The sequence below is a fragment of the Felis catus genome, chromosome A3 (genome assembly GCF_018350175.1).
Source record: "Felis catus isolate Fca126 chromosome A3, F.catus_Fca126_mat1.0, whole genome shotgun sequence".
In the NCBI taxonomy this organism is placed as follows: Eukaryota; Metazoa; Chordata; class Mammalia; order Carnivora; family Felidae; genus Felis; species Felis catus.
The window spans coordinates 131,752,656-131,769,814 of record NC_058370.1 but is presented as its reverse complement, the minus strand read 5'-3'; the positions used below and the strand labels follow the sequence as shown (position 1 = coordinate 131,769,814).

The 17,159-nt window shown below is 50.4% G+C and overlaps 1 protein-coding gene across 14 annotated transcripts in view; it reads left to right on the top strand.

Moving 5' to 3' along the window:
* Positions 1 to 12,821, top strand: part of GREB1 (growth regulating estrogen receptor binding 1) — a 145,225-nt gene extending 132,404 nt beyond the window's left edge. For all 14 annotated transcript variants that reach the window (XM_023252098.2, XM_023252095.2, XM_023252096.2 and 11 more), the window contains 7 exons: positions 2,014 to 2,218; positions 2,598 to 2,772; positions 4,774 to 4,992; positions 6,892 to 7,027; positions 9,060 to 9,260; positions 9,729 to 9,867; positions 11,035 to 12,821. In XM_023252098.2, coding sequence (XP_023107866.1) covers positions 2,014 to 2,218; positions 2,598 to 2,772; positions 4,774 to 4,992; positions 6,892 to 7,027; positions 9,060 to 9,260; positions 9,729 to 9,867; positions 11,035 to 11,198 — 1,239 coding nt within the window. In that variant the 3' untranslated portion in view covers positions 11,199 to 12,821. The remainder of the gene's footprint in view (positions 1 to 2,013; positions 2,219 to 2,597; positions 2,773 to 4,773; positions 4,993 to 6,891; positions 7,028 to 9,059; positions 9,261 to 9,728; positions 9,868 to 11,034) is intronic.
* The last annotated feature ends 4,338 nt before the right edge of the window (positions 12,822 to 17,159 follow it).

The window sequence follows — 17,159 nt, the reverse complement described above, 5'->3', positions numbered from 1 at the left end:
GTTTTGATTTATATTTCCCTGATGAGGAGTGACGTTGAGCATCTTTTCATGTGCCTGTTGGTCATCCGGATGTCTTCTTTAGAGAAGTGTCTATTCATGTCTTCTGCCCATTTCTTCACTGGATTATTTGTTTTTCGGGTGTGGAGTTTGGTGAGCTCTTTATAGATTTTGGATACTAGCCCTTTGTCCGATATGTCATTTGCAAATATCTTTTCCCATTCCGTCGGTTGCCTTTTAGTTTGGTTGATTGTTTCCTTTGCTGTGCAGAAGCTTTTTATCTTGATGAGGTCCCAATAGTTCATTTTTGCTTTTTAATTCCCTTGCTTTTGGAGATGTGTCAAGTAAGCCAACATCCCTGATAAATATGGATGCAAAAATTCTCAACAAGATACTAGCAAATTGAATTCAACAGCATATAAAGAGAATTATTCACCATGATCAAGTGGGATTGATTCCTGGGCTGCAGGCCTGGTTCAACATTCGCAAATCAATCAATGTGATACACCACATTAACAAATGAAAAGATAAGAACCATATGATCCTGTCAATCGATGCAGAAAAAGCATTTGACAAAATTCAGCATCCTTAATAAAAACCCTCGAGAAAGTCGGGATAGAAGGAACATACTTAAACATCATAAAAGCCATTTATGGAAAGCCCACAGCTAATAGCATCCTCAATGGGGAAAAACTTGAGAGCTTTCCCCCTGAGATCAGGAACACGACAGGGACGTCCACTCTCACCGCTGTTGTTTCACATAGTGTTGGAAGTGCTAGCATCAGCAATCAGACAACAAAAGGAAATCAAAGGCATCCAGGTTGGCAAAGATGAAGTCAATCTTTCCCTTTTTGCAGAAGACATGATATTATACGTGGAAAACCCGATAGACTCCACCAGAAGTCCGTGACCAGCGCTCTTAGAGGCCCTCCTCATAGGGACGCTTGGTTTCACAGATCCAGCCTGACTGTCTCAGAGTCCGCTCGCTGCCTGCCCCCAGCCCCGGCCAATGTGACCCTTGTGTGGGACGCTGCTTTTCGATCTCCAGAGGGCCAGTACCTTCGGGTGGAATAATCTTTCAGACCTGGCAGTCTTTTACCAAGCACTGAAAACATTTGTGAAGAACAATGGGGGCCTTTATTACAGGGCGTCTCCTACCCTGTGGGCTGGGGCGGGCTGTTGCACTGGCGGAGGGTTTCTCTGATCCCCCCCTCACTTTTCCAGCCAGTTCCAGCCAGTTCCAGCCAGAACTGGGTACGGGCACCAGGTGCAGCACAGCTTTTTTGTGGCAGGTGCTCTGAGGAACTCAGAAGGAGTGGAAGGCCAGAAGAACTTTTTTGTTGAGGGCAGAGTGGAGGAAAACCCAGTTCTTGATATTAAAGATTCACAACCAGAGTGTATTAGGAGCTAGGCTGCAGGGATGAGGGACTGAGGGATTTAAATCGTCCAGACTAGTATATACTCCGCACATATTCAGTGCCAACACGGGAGGGGGATCCGTTTGGGTCACTGACACATGCCAGTTAGTTTCGGTTGTGTAACTGACCGTTCCCAAGCAAGCCCTCACTCCGCTTGCGATTCTTCGGGCTGGCAGCTTGGGCTCGGTCCCGCTGTGTGGTTATCCTGGCTTGTTGCGATCACTCGTGTCTGTGGTTAGCTGCCAGGTCAGCTGGGGGCTGGCCGGGTGAGGGTCGCCTCAGGGGGACGCCCATCCCTGCCCGCTGCGGTCTCTCCTGCCCCAGCAGGCCAGCCCCGGCTCCTCCCGGGGAGGGGTCTGAGAGAGAGAGGGTGGAATGTGTCCGTCCTCAGGGGGCCAGGCTCGGAACGGGCGCAAACCATTGTGTTCCCGTCATCTTCTCAGGAAAAGCAAGTCCCAAGGCTAAGCTGCATTCAGTGAGTGTGGAAACGGGCTGCGTTCTCTTATCGGAAGCTTCCTCGAAGCCCCATTTCAAAGGGAGGGGAGTGATCGTGACCGTATTCACAAACACTTCCCCTCCTCATTCCTCTGCTTTCCAGAGCCACGAGTATATAAAAAGTCCGACGTTCACCCCGACAACCGGCCGTCACGAACACGGCCTCTTTAACCTGTACCATGCCATGGATGGTGCCAGCCATCTGCACGTGCTGGTCGTCAAGGAGTATGAAATGGCCATTTATAAGAAATACTGGCCCAACCACATCATGCTGGTGCTCCCAAGTATCTTCAACAGCGCTGGAGTTGGTAGGCATTTTTTAACGTGCCCTGCTTGGTAAAATTCCTGCAAACGGAGACTTTTGGGAGACGGTCCTAGAGATGAATGGGTTAAACATTCTTCATCAGGCTCCTTTCATCTTGAAAGCTATAGCCTTCTTCCGTCTTCGGTCACTGCTTTGATTCACATTCTCCACAGTCAGAGACAAGGATAAGCAGACAAATGTGTGTGCAGGTTGGCGATGGAGATTAGGCCCGTCGGGAGCTGGCTGGTCATGGGCTGGGGCCTCGATGAGCCGTTCTAACTCCAGATGGGGCCTTGGTCCTGGGTAGGGCAGACCTGAGGGCGGGCCTGTCCTGGGTAGATGTCCGTGGACCCAAGAGTGGGCCTGGGGTTTGCCCATTTCAGGCGCCGCCCACTTCCTGATCAAGGAGCTGTCTTACCACAATCTGGAGCTGGAGAGGAACCGGCAGGAGGAGCTGGGGATCAAGCCACAGGACATCTGGCCTTTCATCGTGATCTCGGACGACTCCTGCGTGATGTGGAACGTGGTGGATGTAGACTGTGGCGGAGAAAGAAGCAGGTGAGATGCCCCCCCCCCGACTCTGCAAGGAACATGAACCTGTTCCTTTTTTTTTTTTTAATGTTTATTTATTTATTTTTTGGAGACAGCGTGAGCAAGGGAGGGACGGAGAGAGTAGGGGGACAGAGGATCCAAATGGGCTCTGCGCTGACCAGCAGAAAGCTGGACGCGGGGCTTGAACTCACGAACTGTGAGATCGTGACCTGAGCTGAAGTCGGACATCAACCGACTGAGCCAGCCAGGTGCCCCAAAGCTGTTCCTTTTCAATGGGGGCTTCTTAGCTACCTCCTGAGGACCACAGAGGACACCGCATCTTAGAAGGCACAGTATGCGGTTCACATGGCCTTGTATGTCGCAGGCTCTTACTCCAAGCCCAGCGTAGTTTTGAGGTTTCAATTTTTCTTAAGTTTCTTATTTTTCATTTATTTTGAGAGCGAGAGAGAGAGAGAGTAGGGGAGGGGCAGAGAAAGAGAATCTCAAGCAGGCTCCACACTGTCAGCGCAGAGCCCGATTTGGGGGCTCAGACTCACAAACCACAAGATCAGGTCCTGAGCCGAAATCAGGAGTCAAACGCTTAACTGACTGAGCCACCCAGGCGGCCCCTTGTGTTTTTAACTTTTTAAAACTTTTCTTGGATGTATAATACGTACAGAAAATCACACAGTATATATTCAGTATAAAATACCTACAGAAAGTAGGACACATATCCAGAAATTTTCACACACTGATCACCCATTTAACCAACTCCCGTTGGAAGAAATGGAACATCACCAGCGGCCCAGAAATTCCCTCCTGGAGCCTTCCACACCCTCCCCCTGCCGCCAGCCTAATTCCTAACAGCCAGTTGCATTTTTATTTGCTGTGTGACATTAGTGTAACAACTAAACTCTGAAAGGTGTGCCTGGAGGTGGGCACCAGAGGGCACAATGTAGGGAAGGCTCAGTAGATAGACTCGGAACATCGTTGGTAAAATACTTCCTTTTGTGATTTTTGCCACATGGATGTTTCAACTTAGGGCTGCCTGATGACTTCTGGTTATTTTTGGCCTTTTTTTTTTTTTTTTTTTTTTTTTTTTTTTTTTTTTTTTTAAGAAACGTGAGGTCAGTTCACCTCTTTAATGTTAGTGGTACCCTCCTGTGGCAATCACCACTAGTCCCTGTTCTTCTAGAGAGAAAATGTGTTCCGGATGATAGAGCTGCCCGGAGTTTATGGGAGCAGTCCTGCTTTGCTGGCAGTATTCTCCCTGACGCTCTTCCAAAGGCAAGAGCTCAGCCGGGGGCTGAGACTGGGAGAGAATGGAGCCTTCATTCTGCGTTCCCGAATTCTATTCTGAAGCGGCCGTTAACGCCCTGGCATGTCAGGGCTGGCCAGGGCCCTAGAGAGTTTATTTAAGCCCCTTGGCTGGGGAAAAGCAAGCTGGGGTCCAGAAGAGTTGAGCTGCGTGCTGGGGCCCAGCTCCTAGCCCTGGAGCCCCTCCCGCCAGCCCCCTCCCTGGTCATCAGGTGTCCCTGTCGTCGCCACCGTCCTCAGACAGTGGCAGTCAGGGTGGGGGGTCTCTACACACTACCTCCTTCCTTCCCATTCCCTTACTGGAATTCACAGCAGAAAGCCTCGCTCTCCCCACCGTTTTGCCCTCAGGTCTGCAAACGGGAAATGTAGTGTTTTAGCCTGGGGAGGAGGCTAGGGGAGGAGGATGGGGAGGAGGTAGGCTTTGGAGACGGCGCTGTTTGAGTCCGAGCTCTGTTGAGTGACACCGGGCAAGTTCTTCAGAGCCCCTTTTTTCCTCATTTGTAGAATGGGGATGACAGGTCTAGGTCATGAGGTTGCCGTGAGGATACATAATAGTAGATGTGACCCGCTTAGCCTGGCGCCCGGCACTCAGGGTGGCAGCGATGGGCTCCACCTGCCCCAGCCCTACCCAGCTCCTAAGCGTCCGGTCCTGGGGGCCCTGCTGCTGTTTGCCCCTCAGCCTGGGGACGTCCGTCTCCCTCTTTTGAGCAGGGAGTTTTCCTGGGCAGAAAGAAACGTGTCTTTGAAGCACATCATGCAGCACATCGAGGCGTCCCCCAACATCACCCACTATGCCCTGATTGGCATGCGGAAGTGGTCCAGCAAGACCGGGAGCGCCGAGGTGCGGGAGCCCTTCTCCCGCTGCCACGTGCACGACTTCATCATTCTGAACGTGGACCTGACCCAGAACGTGCAGTACAACCAGAACCGGTGAGTCCCCGCCCTCTGTGGCCGTCGGCACCGCCCCCAGCCCAGAGCCCGCCCTGAAGGGCAACCTTAGGCCTGGGGGACGGCCGCCTCCCCGCTGCGGGGCCAGTGGAACCGGAGGCTTCCTTCCCGGGGCATTGCTCTGGCCCTGCTTTCAGCCCTCAGGTTTTGGGGTGGTTTTTTTTAATGTTTATTTTTTTATTTTGAGAGAGAGAGCGCGCGCACGTGTGTGTGTGTGTGTGTGTGTGTGTGTGTGTGTGTGTGCACAAGTGGGAGGGGCACAGGGTGGAGCAGGAGAGAGAATCCCAAGCAGGCTGATAGTGCTGATAGTGAAGAGGGTTGATCCCACAGACTTCGAGACCCATGACCCAAGCTGAAATCAGCCCTCAGTTTGTTTTTTTTTAATTTTTTTGTCGTATAGGGGTGCCTGGGTGGCTCAGTTGGTTGAGTGTCCCGTCTCTTGATTTTAGCTCGGGTCATGATCTCAGGATTTGTGAGTTTGAACCCCACATCTCTCCCTGCCCCTTATGCACATACACTCATGCTACGCTCTCTCTCAAGATAAACTTTTATTTATCTACTTATTTTAAAAAATTGTTTTAATGCTTATTTTTGAGAGAGAGAGAGAGAGAGCACGCGCGCATGTGCACATGAGCATGAGCGGGGGAGGGGTACAGGGAGAGGGAGACACAGAATCCAAAGCAGGCTCCAGGCTCTGAGCTGTTAGCACAGAGCCCAACGCGGGGCTCGAACTCACAAATAGTGAGATCATGACCCGAGCTGGAGTCGGACGTTTAACCAACAGCCACCCAAGCGCCCCAAGATAAATAAACTTAAAAAAAATTTTTTTTAATTGTATAATTCTGTAGACTGTAGATTTGCATAAGATCATTCAACTTCCTTCATCGGTTCACATGATCCTTTATATAGTGACTTATGTCGTACTGTGTCATTTCTCTTACTTTTTTGCTTCCTTCTTGGAATACGTCAGTTTTTAGGAGCATTAACACTGAAGAAAACTAGGAAGTAATTTCCATATGACTCTCTCTCTGGGCCTGGCCACGGAAGTGCTCACATCTCAAGAATAACCAGATTGCCAGCCCTTATCAGGCATCCCTTATAGGCCAGGCAGTCGGCCACACCCAAGATGTCCCTCTTAGGAGCCCTGGGGCCACACCCAAGATGACCATCGGAGGAGCCGTGGGAGGGTCGCTTTTGGAGCCAGGCTGCCCTGCTAAGTTCTGGGTTTTTTCTTTCACAGCTTTGCAGTTTAGGCTGATGACTTCGCATCTCTGAGCCTTGTTTTTCTCAGCTGTAAGATGTGGCTAATATTTTTACTCTAGGGAGTTTGTTGTTTTCTTTCTTTTTTTTCTTTTTTTATTATTTTTTTTTAATGTTTCTTTTTGACAGACAAGACAGGGGCAGAGAGAGAGGGAGACACAGAATCCCAAGCAGGCTCCAGGCTCCGAGCTGTCAGCACAGGGCCTGATGCGGAGCTCGAATTCACGAACCATGACATCATGACTTGAGCCAGAGTCGGGCGCTAAACCGACTGAGCCACCCAGGCACCTCCCTTTTGTTCTTTGTTTGTTGTTTTGTTTTTTGTTTGTAACGCATAGATGAAACGGTGTTTGTGAAGCCCCTCACACGGTGCCTGTAGCGTGTGGTCAGCCAGTGGTAGTCCTTCTGTAGTTTAAGCCCGGCCTGGTGCAGACACGTCGCAGCCACACCTGGTCTCCTTATTTGTTTTGTCTTCTTTATATGCCGCTATTGAGCGAGGTCTTCAAGGTTGGAACGAGCCCCCCAGCGCGGCGGGTGCACACTCCACGTGGCTGCTGGGGGCGTGCCCGGGGCCGTGGGCCGCGTCCAGTGCTATCTGCTCCCTCCTCTGCTTCTGAGCAGGTTCACGTGTGACGACGTGGACTTCAACCTGCGGGTGCATAGCGCCGGCCTCCTGCTCTGCCGGTTCAACCGCTTTAGTGTGATGAAGAAGCAGATTGCCGTGGGCGGGCACAGGTCCTGCCACATCACGTCCAAGGTGAGTGCGCCCACTGAGTCTGCTGCCTGGGCTGCGGTGGTGCGGGAGCTGGCGGGGAGGCCAGGCCGTGGGGCGGCCTTGACGGCTGGTGGCCTTCGTAAAGGTTTTGAATTGGGAGCCTGGGGAAGGGAGGCCCGCCGTCGGGTTTCTCTCCCGATCGCTGGTTCTAACCAGTATCCCCGGTACGCGTCCCGCCAGTGTGGCCGCCACCAGCCTTCCCGTGAGCGCTCGCCGGCCTGCACGTCCAGCACTGGGCTCTGTGTTCACTGCCCTGGCTTCTCTGCTGGACCCAGCTCCTGGGGGGTGGGGCGCCATGCTCCTCTCTGGGCCCCTGGACCGCGCCTGGCCAGATAACCAAATGGCACCAACAGGCTGGCCTGTAGCCGTGTTGTCTGTGCGCGAGCCAGCCTCTTGGTGGGGAGAGACATGGTCTGATTAGGTCAGTGCTGGCTGCAGAATTTCAGGGTGGAAAGTCCTAGCACACCCTCCGAGATCTGGTCTTCCAGGAGGACATATGGGGCTGGCACGACTCTGCCTGAAGGTTCTCTCCGACCCATGGACGGGAGCCCCATTCTCTGCTTTGTATCTCCATCTATCTTGACTTTTGCCCTGGCGGTGGACACATCAGCCTGTCCCGGTGACTCTTTCAGCCTCTGTCCTGCCTCATCTCCCCTCACTCCTTGTGTGGTTGGTTGCTTATCCTGAGCTGGGCCGGGTCTGAATTCAGACGCCAGTCCCAAACCCCCACCCACCTGCCCCTTCCTATCAGCAGCCCATCCTCATTTCTCTTAAAAAGTAGCAAGACATTTAAAGAGAAGGTCTGTACTTCCAGAACTCGGGAGTCGTTGAATTAAGTCCTACCCTCCCCCGCTGCTGAGATTTCTTATTGAAATTGTGTTAGGTTTCTAGTTTAATTTTTACAATTCTAATTTTTACCACATTGTCTATCAAAGATACTGTTGTACTTTTAAAACTGAGTTTTCTTTATGTCTCTCAGTCTAATCCTCTGGCTCTAGATATTTTATGTGTATTCCTATTTTGAGCATCTTCTTTTCCGCTAGGTTTAGGCTGTGTGTAAGAGAGCTGGAACATTCGATAATCTTTCATCTGAATGAAATAACTTACTTTCATTTACTCATTGAGTATTTACTGAGCACGCAGGCCCTTCACTCGGTGTAGCCCTGCAGCTGAGGCGGATGTTAAACATGTAGCGTCCTTGTGACCAGCACCACGAGGGTGACGTGTGTCACAGGGAGACCTAACCTTGCGGAGGGTGGGGGAGGGAGTCTCCGTGAGTGTCCCTGAGACCGTGACATTAAAGCAGAGACTCGGGGGTAATACACAGCTGTTCAAAGAAGGATCTGGGTGAAGGAGCTGAGCAGGTGAAAGCCAGGAGGTCAGCGTGGAAGAAGCATAAAGGGCAGAAGGCATGGCGGAGATGGGCTAGAGAAGCATGTAGGGTCTTAGCAGCCATGGGAACATTCTGGACTTTCTCTAGGAGTAATGAGAGACCACCGAAGGGTGCCCAGCAGAGGATTTGATTCGTTTTATTTACGCCAAGTCTCCCTGGCTGCAGCCTGGCAAACGCATTGGCCGTGGAGTAAGGGGTGGTGGGTGCAGACCGGCGGGTGGTCGGCAGGAAGGGCGGCGGGGGCAGGCGAAGGTGGATAGGTTCTGGGGCCAGAGGGAGGCTGATCCTTCCCAGAGGTTTGCCTCTCTGGATTTGGGGGAGAGTTCACCAGGTCCAGTGGTCCTCTTGATTATTCTAGACCAGGCGGCAAGTCTTCTGCATGGAGTGGTCAACGCCTACAATTCTTACCGGTCCCACTCGTCAGTTTCACACATCCCGCCGTGGTAAAGCGTAGTTTTCCTTAGCAGAGAATTTCTGGGTTGAGGTATGTGTTCGCAGCTGGGCAGCTCTACCCTATGACACAGTCTTCCGTGACAGGGCCACTCACCCCAGGAGAGGCCTGGGGAGGGACCTCTGTGCTCAGGGTGGCTGGGAGTGGCTGACCCCGCCTTCCCCGGGCAGGTATCCGACAACCCCGTGGCCATCGTGCCGGCCCAGTACATCTGCGCCCCGGACAGCAAGCACACGTTCCTCGCGGCGCCCGCGCAGCTCCTGCTGGAGAAGTTCCTCCAGCACCACAGTCACCGATTCTTCCCGCTGTCCCTGCGGAACCGCGGCCACCCTGTGCTCTCGGTCGACTGCTACCTTAACCTGGGATCTCAGGTGACTTTCAGAGGGGGCCCTGCCGAGTCCACGAATCCGAGAAATTCCTAAAACGGAGGCGCCAGAACCCAGGACTCGGGATGATAGCTACTCAGCTCCTTTGCCTCGGGTGTTTACCCCGCCTTATAGCTGATAGGGTAAAAGCCTGAGAGAGTTTAAGTGGTTTGCCCCCCACTGTAATAAGTTAGGAATGAAAGCCGACGCGGATGCCAAAATTGATGGGTGGCAACTCGTCCGTCGAATTGATGGATTCTCGAATTGATGGATGGGCAAATGTGGATACATTTCTTGGACCTGAGTTTTAGGATCTCGATTTGGACATAACACTGAATCTCGTCTCTGCCCCGAACCCCACCAGCCTTGGGCATTGGCCAAGCAGTTAGTATTTGTTAGATGCAAGGCCCTAGCATGGTGTCGTTGGGTATTTCATGAAAGCTGATGTTCCCTCTTGGATTCCTTCTTTTTCAGATTTCTGTGTGTTATGTGAGCTCCAGGCCCCACTCCCTGAACATCAGCTGCTCTGACTTCATGTTTAGCGGACTCCTGCTATACCTCTGTGATTCTTTTGTGGGAGCTAGCTTTTTGAAAAAGTTTCATTTTCTGAAAGGTAACTTCCCATCCTTTTACCCTGGACCTCGATTTGAATGCCTTTTGGCACCTGGCGCTTCCGAGGAGGTGACTTGTGGTCTTAGTGCCCCTTTGCCAGTGGGTAGACTGAGGCTCAGAGAGGGAATATGACTGCCCCGATTATCCAGGAAGGTACAAGAAGGCTGGGGTGCGATCCCAGCATGGCCCTCTTCCCCTTGTGCCTGTCGGGATAGAGACAAGACACGTCCCCTTTCTTTCAGGTAGATACTTTGGACTTGTGGTCCCCGTCAGCCCAGATTCTTAACATCAGCACCCAGGTCCCTTCAGACGCGCCTTCCTCCTGGTACCTGGGGTTTCCTCCTCATCTTGGGGAGTACTGCATGCTCTTTGACCTTTACTGGGATCTTTCTGCTCCCATAGTTGTTGTCAGGCTAGAGCGGCTGAGAGCGACAGACGTTTCATTCTCTAGGACTTAACAGTATTATTTCCAGCCAGCTGGGAATCCTGACCGATCTTCCCTTGCCTTGGGTGTCTGCCCTCTGACCTTGTCGAGCGGGTGTTTACTGAGCACCAGCGCTGTATGCGGCCTTGGGAAGTAGTAAGAGATTTCTCCCACGGTCTGCCCCGGGGAAACATTTCGTGTACTAGGAGGACAGGACGTGTGGGTAGGAAGGGCGGCAGGTAGACCGACCTCCAGGATGAATGAGCTGACCAGAGGGATTATCGAGGATGCCGGGAGTGGAGAGGAGGGAGAATTCCCGAGGCTGGGGGGGTGGGGGTGGGGGTGGGGGTGCGCTGCGTCTGGCCAGTATGCAGGGGGCTCGCATGCGAGAGGAAGGGGTGGGGTCAGCCTGGGAGAGGTGGGCTAGCGCAGGGCTGGAACCGGAGCGCTTGGTTGGTGATCTGACCAGCCGACGAGGCGTCTCTCTGCTTCCGGTTCTCCACCCCCTCCACCGCTTTGTGCACATTTCTTCCGCCCCCGCGTTGTGTCACCGGCCAGACCTGCCAAATAACCATCTCGCTGTGTGTCTCGCTGAGAGTACAAAGCTTTCCAGAAGCAGCAGGAGGTGCCGCCTGGATGTCTGGTCCCTCCGTCCCAAACGGCACCGTGTCTCCTTGTTGCCGGTAGAATCCAGGCCGTAGCTCTCATTCGTTTTCTTCACCGCCTCTGCCGTTGCCCATGCAGGTGCCACCCTGTGCGTGATCTGCCAGGACCGGAACTCCCTGCGCCAGACGGTGGTCCGCCTCGAGCTGGAAGACGAGTGGCAGTTCCGGCTGCGTGACGAATTCCAGACGGCCAACGCCAAGGAAGACCGGCCGCTCTTTTTTCTGACCGGGCGGCACATCTGAGGGAGACACCGGCAGATTTTCCGCGGGAGGGGAGCCTTCGGCACCTCATGCTCTTGAGGCTAAAGGGACTCTGAGATCCGTGGGGTGCTCGAACTGGAGCGGCCCCGGGACCGTTGTGCGGCCCCCTCGTGCTACGTGCCAGGAGCCCAGGCCTGGGCGTTTGTGGTCTTAGAGCAGTGAGGATGAGTGGGTGGTGAGCAGGGACGCAAAGCCACGTCTCCTGGGTTCTGGGCCACACGGCCCTGGGCTCTATCGAAGTCCACTTGATGAAGAACAAACTTTTGCCTGCCGTCCCGTCATCCGTGTGCTTCCGTGGACAAATGCGACTTTTCTCAGTTCTAAAGGATCACTCTTGGGTTTTCTTGTAGAGGTGTCAGTAACTTCTTGTTGGGCGATGGACAGGATTCCGACTATGGGGGTTTCCCTATCACCTACTACAAAGCAATATTCCGGAAGAACATCTGTTAACTTTAAAGGCTGGAGAGAAGGAAAAAACAAGGACATTTAATAAGAATTACGTAACGGCCTACAAGTTTGCTCTTTCAGAAGCCAGGCCAAAGGCATCCACTCTGAAAAAGTAAAGCAGATGATTTTACTTCGCAGCAAGTATGATTCTGTTAAAATAAAATAGTATAGGGTCAATACCCTACCTCTTAGAAAGGGCAAAGCTGAAAAGAAACTTTCTTTAAAACAAGAAGTCTTTCAGGAAGGAAATTAGAGTTGGAGAGGTTGACCTGAAGAGACCGACTTTGCCTTACAAAGAGGACCAAATTGCTTGCTTTGAAACAACGAAACCACCAAAGGGACATAAAATAGTTGGTAAGAATTAAACTTTTGACTATAATTTATTGAAGCTCAGTTTTTGGTTCTTTCAATAGCTTGTTTCCTCTTACGAGTGCTTGGCCCTGATCAGAATGGACGACAGGAATGCGGGAACGTTCCATGACGCTCACCATCCCGTCTGCCTGTGTGTTTGAGTGCCACCCATGGGCCAGGCATCGGACTGGGTGCTTTCGCAGCTATGATCTTGCTTAGTCCTTCCAACAGCCTGGGTGGGTGCAGTGATCCTCCACCTGGAAGACGAGAAGGTTCCGGCACAGGGAGCGCACCTCACCGAGACCACTGCGCAAGGAGAGAAGCAGAAGGATGGACAAGTAGACTCCTGGATTCCGGACCAGCGTCTGTCTTGCCCGGGGCCACAGTGCTTTTGGAGTGGCCCCTAACCGAAGGGAGGGTTTGAGGATACTCAGAAATGCACCACCAGCATGCATTCGTACACAGCCATCTTAGACACTTCTGAGCACTCTGATGGATAACAGTCCAAGAAGAAATTATCTTAGAAGATGATGCCTAAGAGTTTAATCTCCCCCCACCCCCACCCCCACCCAAAGAAAAACCAGCCGATGAGTATAAAAGATTAGTTCAGTGTTTATAAAACGATCCCTTCGTATATGCCATTATTCCTATCGCGGAATAAAAACTTTCCTTCTTCAGTTGTATTTGTCTTTTGTAAATAGTAGCTCGTGTGCCGTGCTTCCCATTTTGTTAGTTAATTTAAACTTGGAAGACACCAAACTAATATTCTTGTTTGTTCCAGTCTTCTAAATAAAACCTGTGATGCACTCCTGGTTTCTTTGGTGGGAATTCATTCTGTTGGTTTTGTTTTTGTTTTTGTTTCTTTGAGAGGGAGTAGTGTGACCAGTGATCTCCAACGGCTCCCTGCTTACAACCTCATGACATGACAGAAAAGACAGTTCTGGGAAGGAAATTATAAATCCATAAAAGTAAGCGTGTATTAACACATGGAGGAATCCCTGAAAGAGAAAATTAGGTGTAGAGAAGAACGGGAATGAAGGATAGCACAGCTGAGACCATACAGAGAAACATGCTACGTCGGAAAATGGAGTCGGGGGTGCTCTGTGCGTCACAGTAGCTAAGGACGTGGAAGGGGCCTGGGGCATTTGTCACAGTGATACGGTTTGGTGCAGCTGGGCCCTTCGATTCCTTCCAGCTCTTCTGCAACACTCACAGACGCCACTGACCTGGGCTAGGCAGGCAGCCACTGCTAAGCTTACTGCAGAGTGTGGAGGGAGCCTCAAGGAGGGGGCACGGGAGGGGGTCCAGACTTTTGTGAAGACAAGCTATTGGCACCTCCTCTCTGTGGCATTGTCCTATCTCTCCCCTCACAGTTATATGGGTCAGTTTATAGTAGACGAAATAAGCAAACAGGACCCCCCCCCCCCAGCCACCAAGTATGGAAATGAACAAACAACTACGATTCTTAAAATAGCAAACGTTATACAGTGAAAGGTGATAATGTCAGTAAAGAGGTTAATTATAAAACAAGCATAATCCAGATCAGAAAAAAGTAAGGTGATACGGTATCCAGAACAAAAAAGGATGGTTACAGATCTTGGAAGTGAAAACAGAGACCTCGGTAGACGGGTGAATAGCCAGACGAGCTCAAGAGGGAACCCGCCAGGAGGTGCACCTGGAGAGGTCTGACGGCAAACAGGAATGAACATTGGCGGTCTGGGCTGACACTTGACTGTTCCCTTGCTCACTGCACATCTGGCCCTCCTGGCTCATCTTGGCCACTGCCAGCCGAGTACCCACCTCAGGCCGGTTGCTTCCTGTGCCTGGACCGCTTCTCCCCTTCACGTCGCTCGGATCCCTCAAAGGTCACCTCCTCAATGAGGTCCTCCCCAGTAGAATGCATTTTGTTTAGTGTTTTCTTTGTCCTTTCCCGTGAAAGTAGGAACTTCGTAAGACACATTCACTCCTGTGTTCCTGGAGACTGGAATATGCCCAGCAAATGGTAGTGTTCGTGAAACGCCCCTTGACCGACTCCGTTCTGTTTTAGATGCTTCCAGCATGGGAGCTGGGGGTGGGAGTGGCCAGTGATGGAGGAACTGAGAAAATAAAGGAGTGAAATTGACCTAACATTCCTGGTTTAATGGGGCAGGGGTGGTTAACATGTTACCGGAAAAGGAATATTTAAATATACGTTTAAAAAACAGTAATCCCTGGAAGCATTGAAACAGGATGTACGAGATCTAAACATTAAAGGGAAAAGGAGTATCAACAAAACCAGTGTATGTGGTATAAAGGAAGAACAGGCTGGGGAGGGAAGAAACAAAAAGCTTGGTAAATAAAGTAGATGGCAGAAAGACATTCAAACATATCCCTGATCAGGGACACCTGGGGGCTCAGTCGGTTAAGCCTTCAGCTTTGGCTTAGGTCACGATCTCACAGTTGATGGGTTCGAGCCCCGCGTCGGGCTCTGTGCTGACAGCTCAGAGCCTGGAGCCTGCTTTAGATTCTGTGTCTCCCCCTCTCTCTGCCCCTCCCCTGCTTGCACTGTCTCTCTCAAAAATACATATTAAAAAATATTAATTAAAAAAATATATCCCGGATCAAAATAAACGTAAATGGATTAAATTCACCTAATAAGGCAGCAGATTGAGACTCTCAGACTGGGGTAAGATGGCTAATCAGAACAAGATTTAACATTTAAAAATTAAATGGGTGAAGTTCAAAGTTAAACCCAAAGGGATAAGAATGGTCACAAAACTTTGTAGATCTGGCCAGCACCGCTGTGAAATCTTAGAAGGCGAGAACAGTTAGAAATAGGAAACAAATAGGGTAATAATGGGATAGTTGCATAACCATCACTGGAGACTAGTACATCTCTCTGGAAATAGAAGACCAATCGAAATGAGTCGACTGACCCAGTGATATGTTTGATAGAAAGTCATTAACCTCCGAAGGAGAGGGCATTCTTGTGGAATAGAAATTCCAGGAAATGTTCTGAGCTAGACAGAGGTGATGGTTACACTACATTGTGAATGTGCTAAATGACACTAATGGTAAATTTTGTGTGTATTTTGCCATAATAAAAAACTGTCCCAGAGCATTGGAAAATACAGAAATCTGTACTTCTGCAAGGCCAGGAATAGCAGTCACTCTCAAACCAGATAAGAATGATAAATACACAGGAGCACCTGGGTGGCTCAGTCAGTTAAGCGTCTGACTTCGGCTCAGGTCATGATCTCACGGTCCGTGAGTTTGAGCCCCGAGTCGGGCTCTGTGCTGACAGCTCAGAGCCTGGAGCCTGCTTCGGATTCTGCGTCTCCCTCTCTGCCCCTCTGCCACTCGTGCTGTCTCTCAAAAACTAAACATAAAAAAAAAAGAATAATAAATACACAAACTGTGGCTCTTTTTTCCTGAAGAGTCACCACAACTTAAGAACTCTTGCAGTAAAGGAGGAGAAATCAGGCTGCAAAAGCAACATTCATATGGATGTCAGGGTTCTCATGGCAGAATGTGGCAGTGGAGAGGGCGTGGCATTTGAAACCAGGAGACTTGGTTTCGCGTCTTGATTCTCTCGCCAGGTCACTTCGTTCCTGGAGAATGTGTTAGCTACGAAATGACCAGCAGTGAGTAGCAAACATTTTTGAGCACCTGCTGTGTGCCAGGCATTTAACTAGGTCCCTAACTGTTTATTATTTAATCCAACAACACTCTGAAGTAGATATCATTGGGATCATCTTACAAATGAAAAAACTATGGCTCAGAGAGGTTGAATGACTTGTCCAAGATCACACAGCTATCAAGTGACAGAACAGATCTAGATTCATGCTTGCAGGTGTAAGGATAGGTCCTGCTAACATCACAGCTGCTTTCTGTCTTGAGCAGTTTATGGCCACCAAATGTCATCCATTAGGAGGCACCGTTGGCTTCTAAGGCTCCCCATATGATAAAAGTATGGAACCAAAATGTTCTCTTTGGGAGAAGTGTTGGGTTGCCTGTGGGAGGTAGCACTGGATGCCAGCATATATGGAATATATTACATATGTATCTTCCCGAGTCTGGGCAATCCCAGCATTAATGTTTAGAAACCCTTTTAATAACGGAATTTGCATTAAGCCTTCCAGATCTGGCTTCAGAGTCTGCAGACAGCTCTTTAAGGAAGACTGAACCAAGGGCGTGTCCAATGTCAACAGCTTTCATTTCTTTTTTAGTCTGCTTGCTACGGCAGCAGTCCCAGCTCACAAGGAATTAGCATTTTAATTAACAAAACAGTTGGAAAGCCAAGTGTGGAGTTTTAAAACCCTTCATGTCTGGAGAAGAAACAAGAATCCATGACCACATTTGTCGTTCACTGAATATACTGTCCCAGTTTCCCTTTGGCTTTCTTTAACTCTGAGGAACACTAATTTTTCTCTTGGGTCTCTGGCCACTCTAAGTCTGGTTCTCGCTCTGTAAAAGGGTCTTTCCCAGTGGTGGCAACCCACCCTACTAGGGGTGGGTTTGGTTGAAGTTTTCGGCTGAATCACACCCTCAAAAATATGTCGAGGTCCTAACCCCTGATACTTAAGAGTGTGATCTTATCTGGAAATAGGTTTGGGGCTGATGTAATTAGTTGAGACAAAGTCACGCTGGAATCAAGTGGGCTCCTGACCCGGTATGGCCAGTGTCTTAAGAGTGACAGAGGAAGACTGCCGTGTGACCACCAAGGCAGAGATTGGAATGATGAGCCTATAAACCAAAGATGTCTGGCAAACCACCAGATGCTGGAAGAGGCAAAAGAGGACTCTTTCCTCGAGCCTTTGGGGAGCATGGCCCTGCTGACACCTTGATCTTGAATTCGTAGCTTCAAGAACCGTGAGAGAATAGATTTCTGTTGTTTTAAGCCACACACTTTGTGGTGCTTTGTTACGGCAATCCCAGGAAACTCGTACAGGTGGGCAATGTGTACGTCATCTTTCAGGATTTGGTGGAAGCTTCCTAAAATTCTGGCCCTGATGGAGTCATGGCCGCAGGACTAAGGCTGATGAACCACTTTTGGGGTCTCCGATCTTAGGCAAGCCAACAGTGCAGCCAACTACACAAATAGAGCTTAAGTTGTTCAAATACAGAATTAGAAAGGTAATTTGCATTTGGGAACCAAAAGCTTCC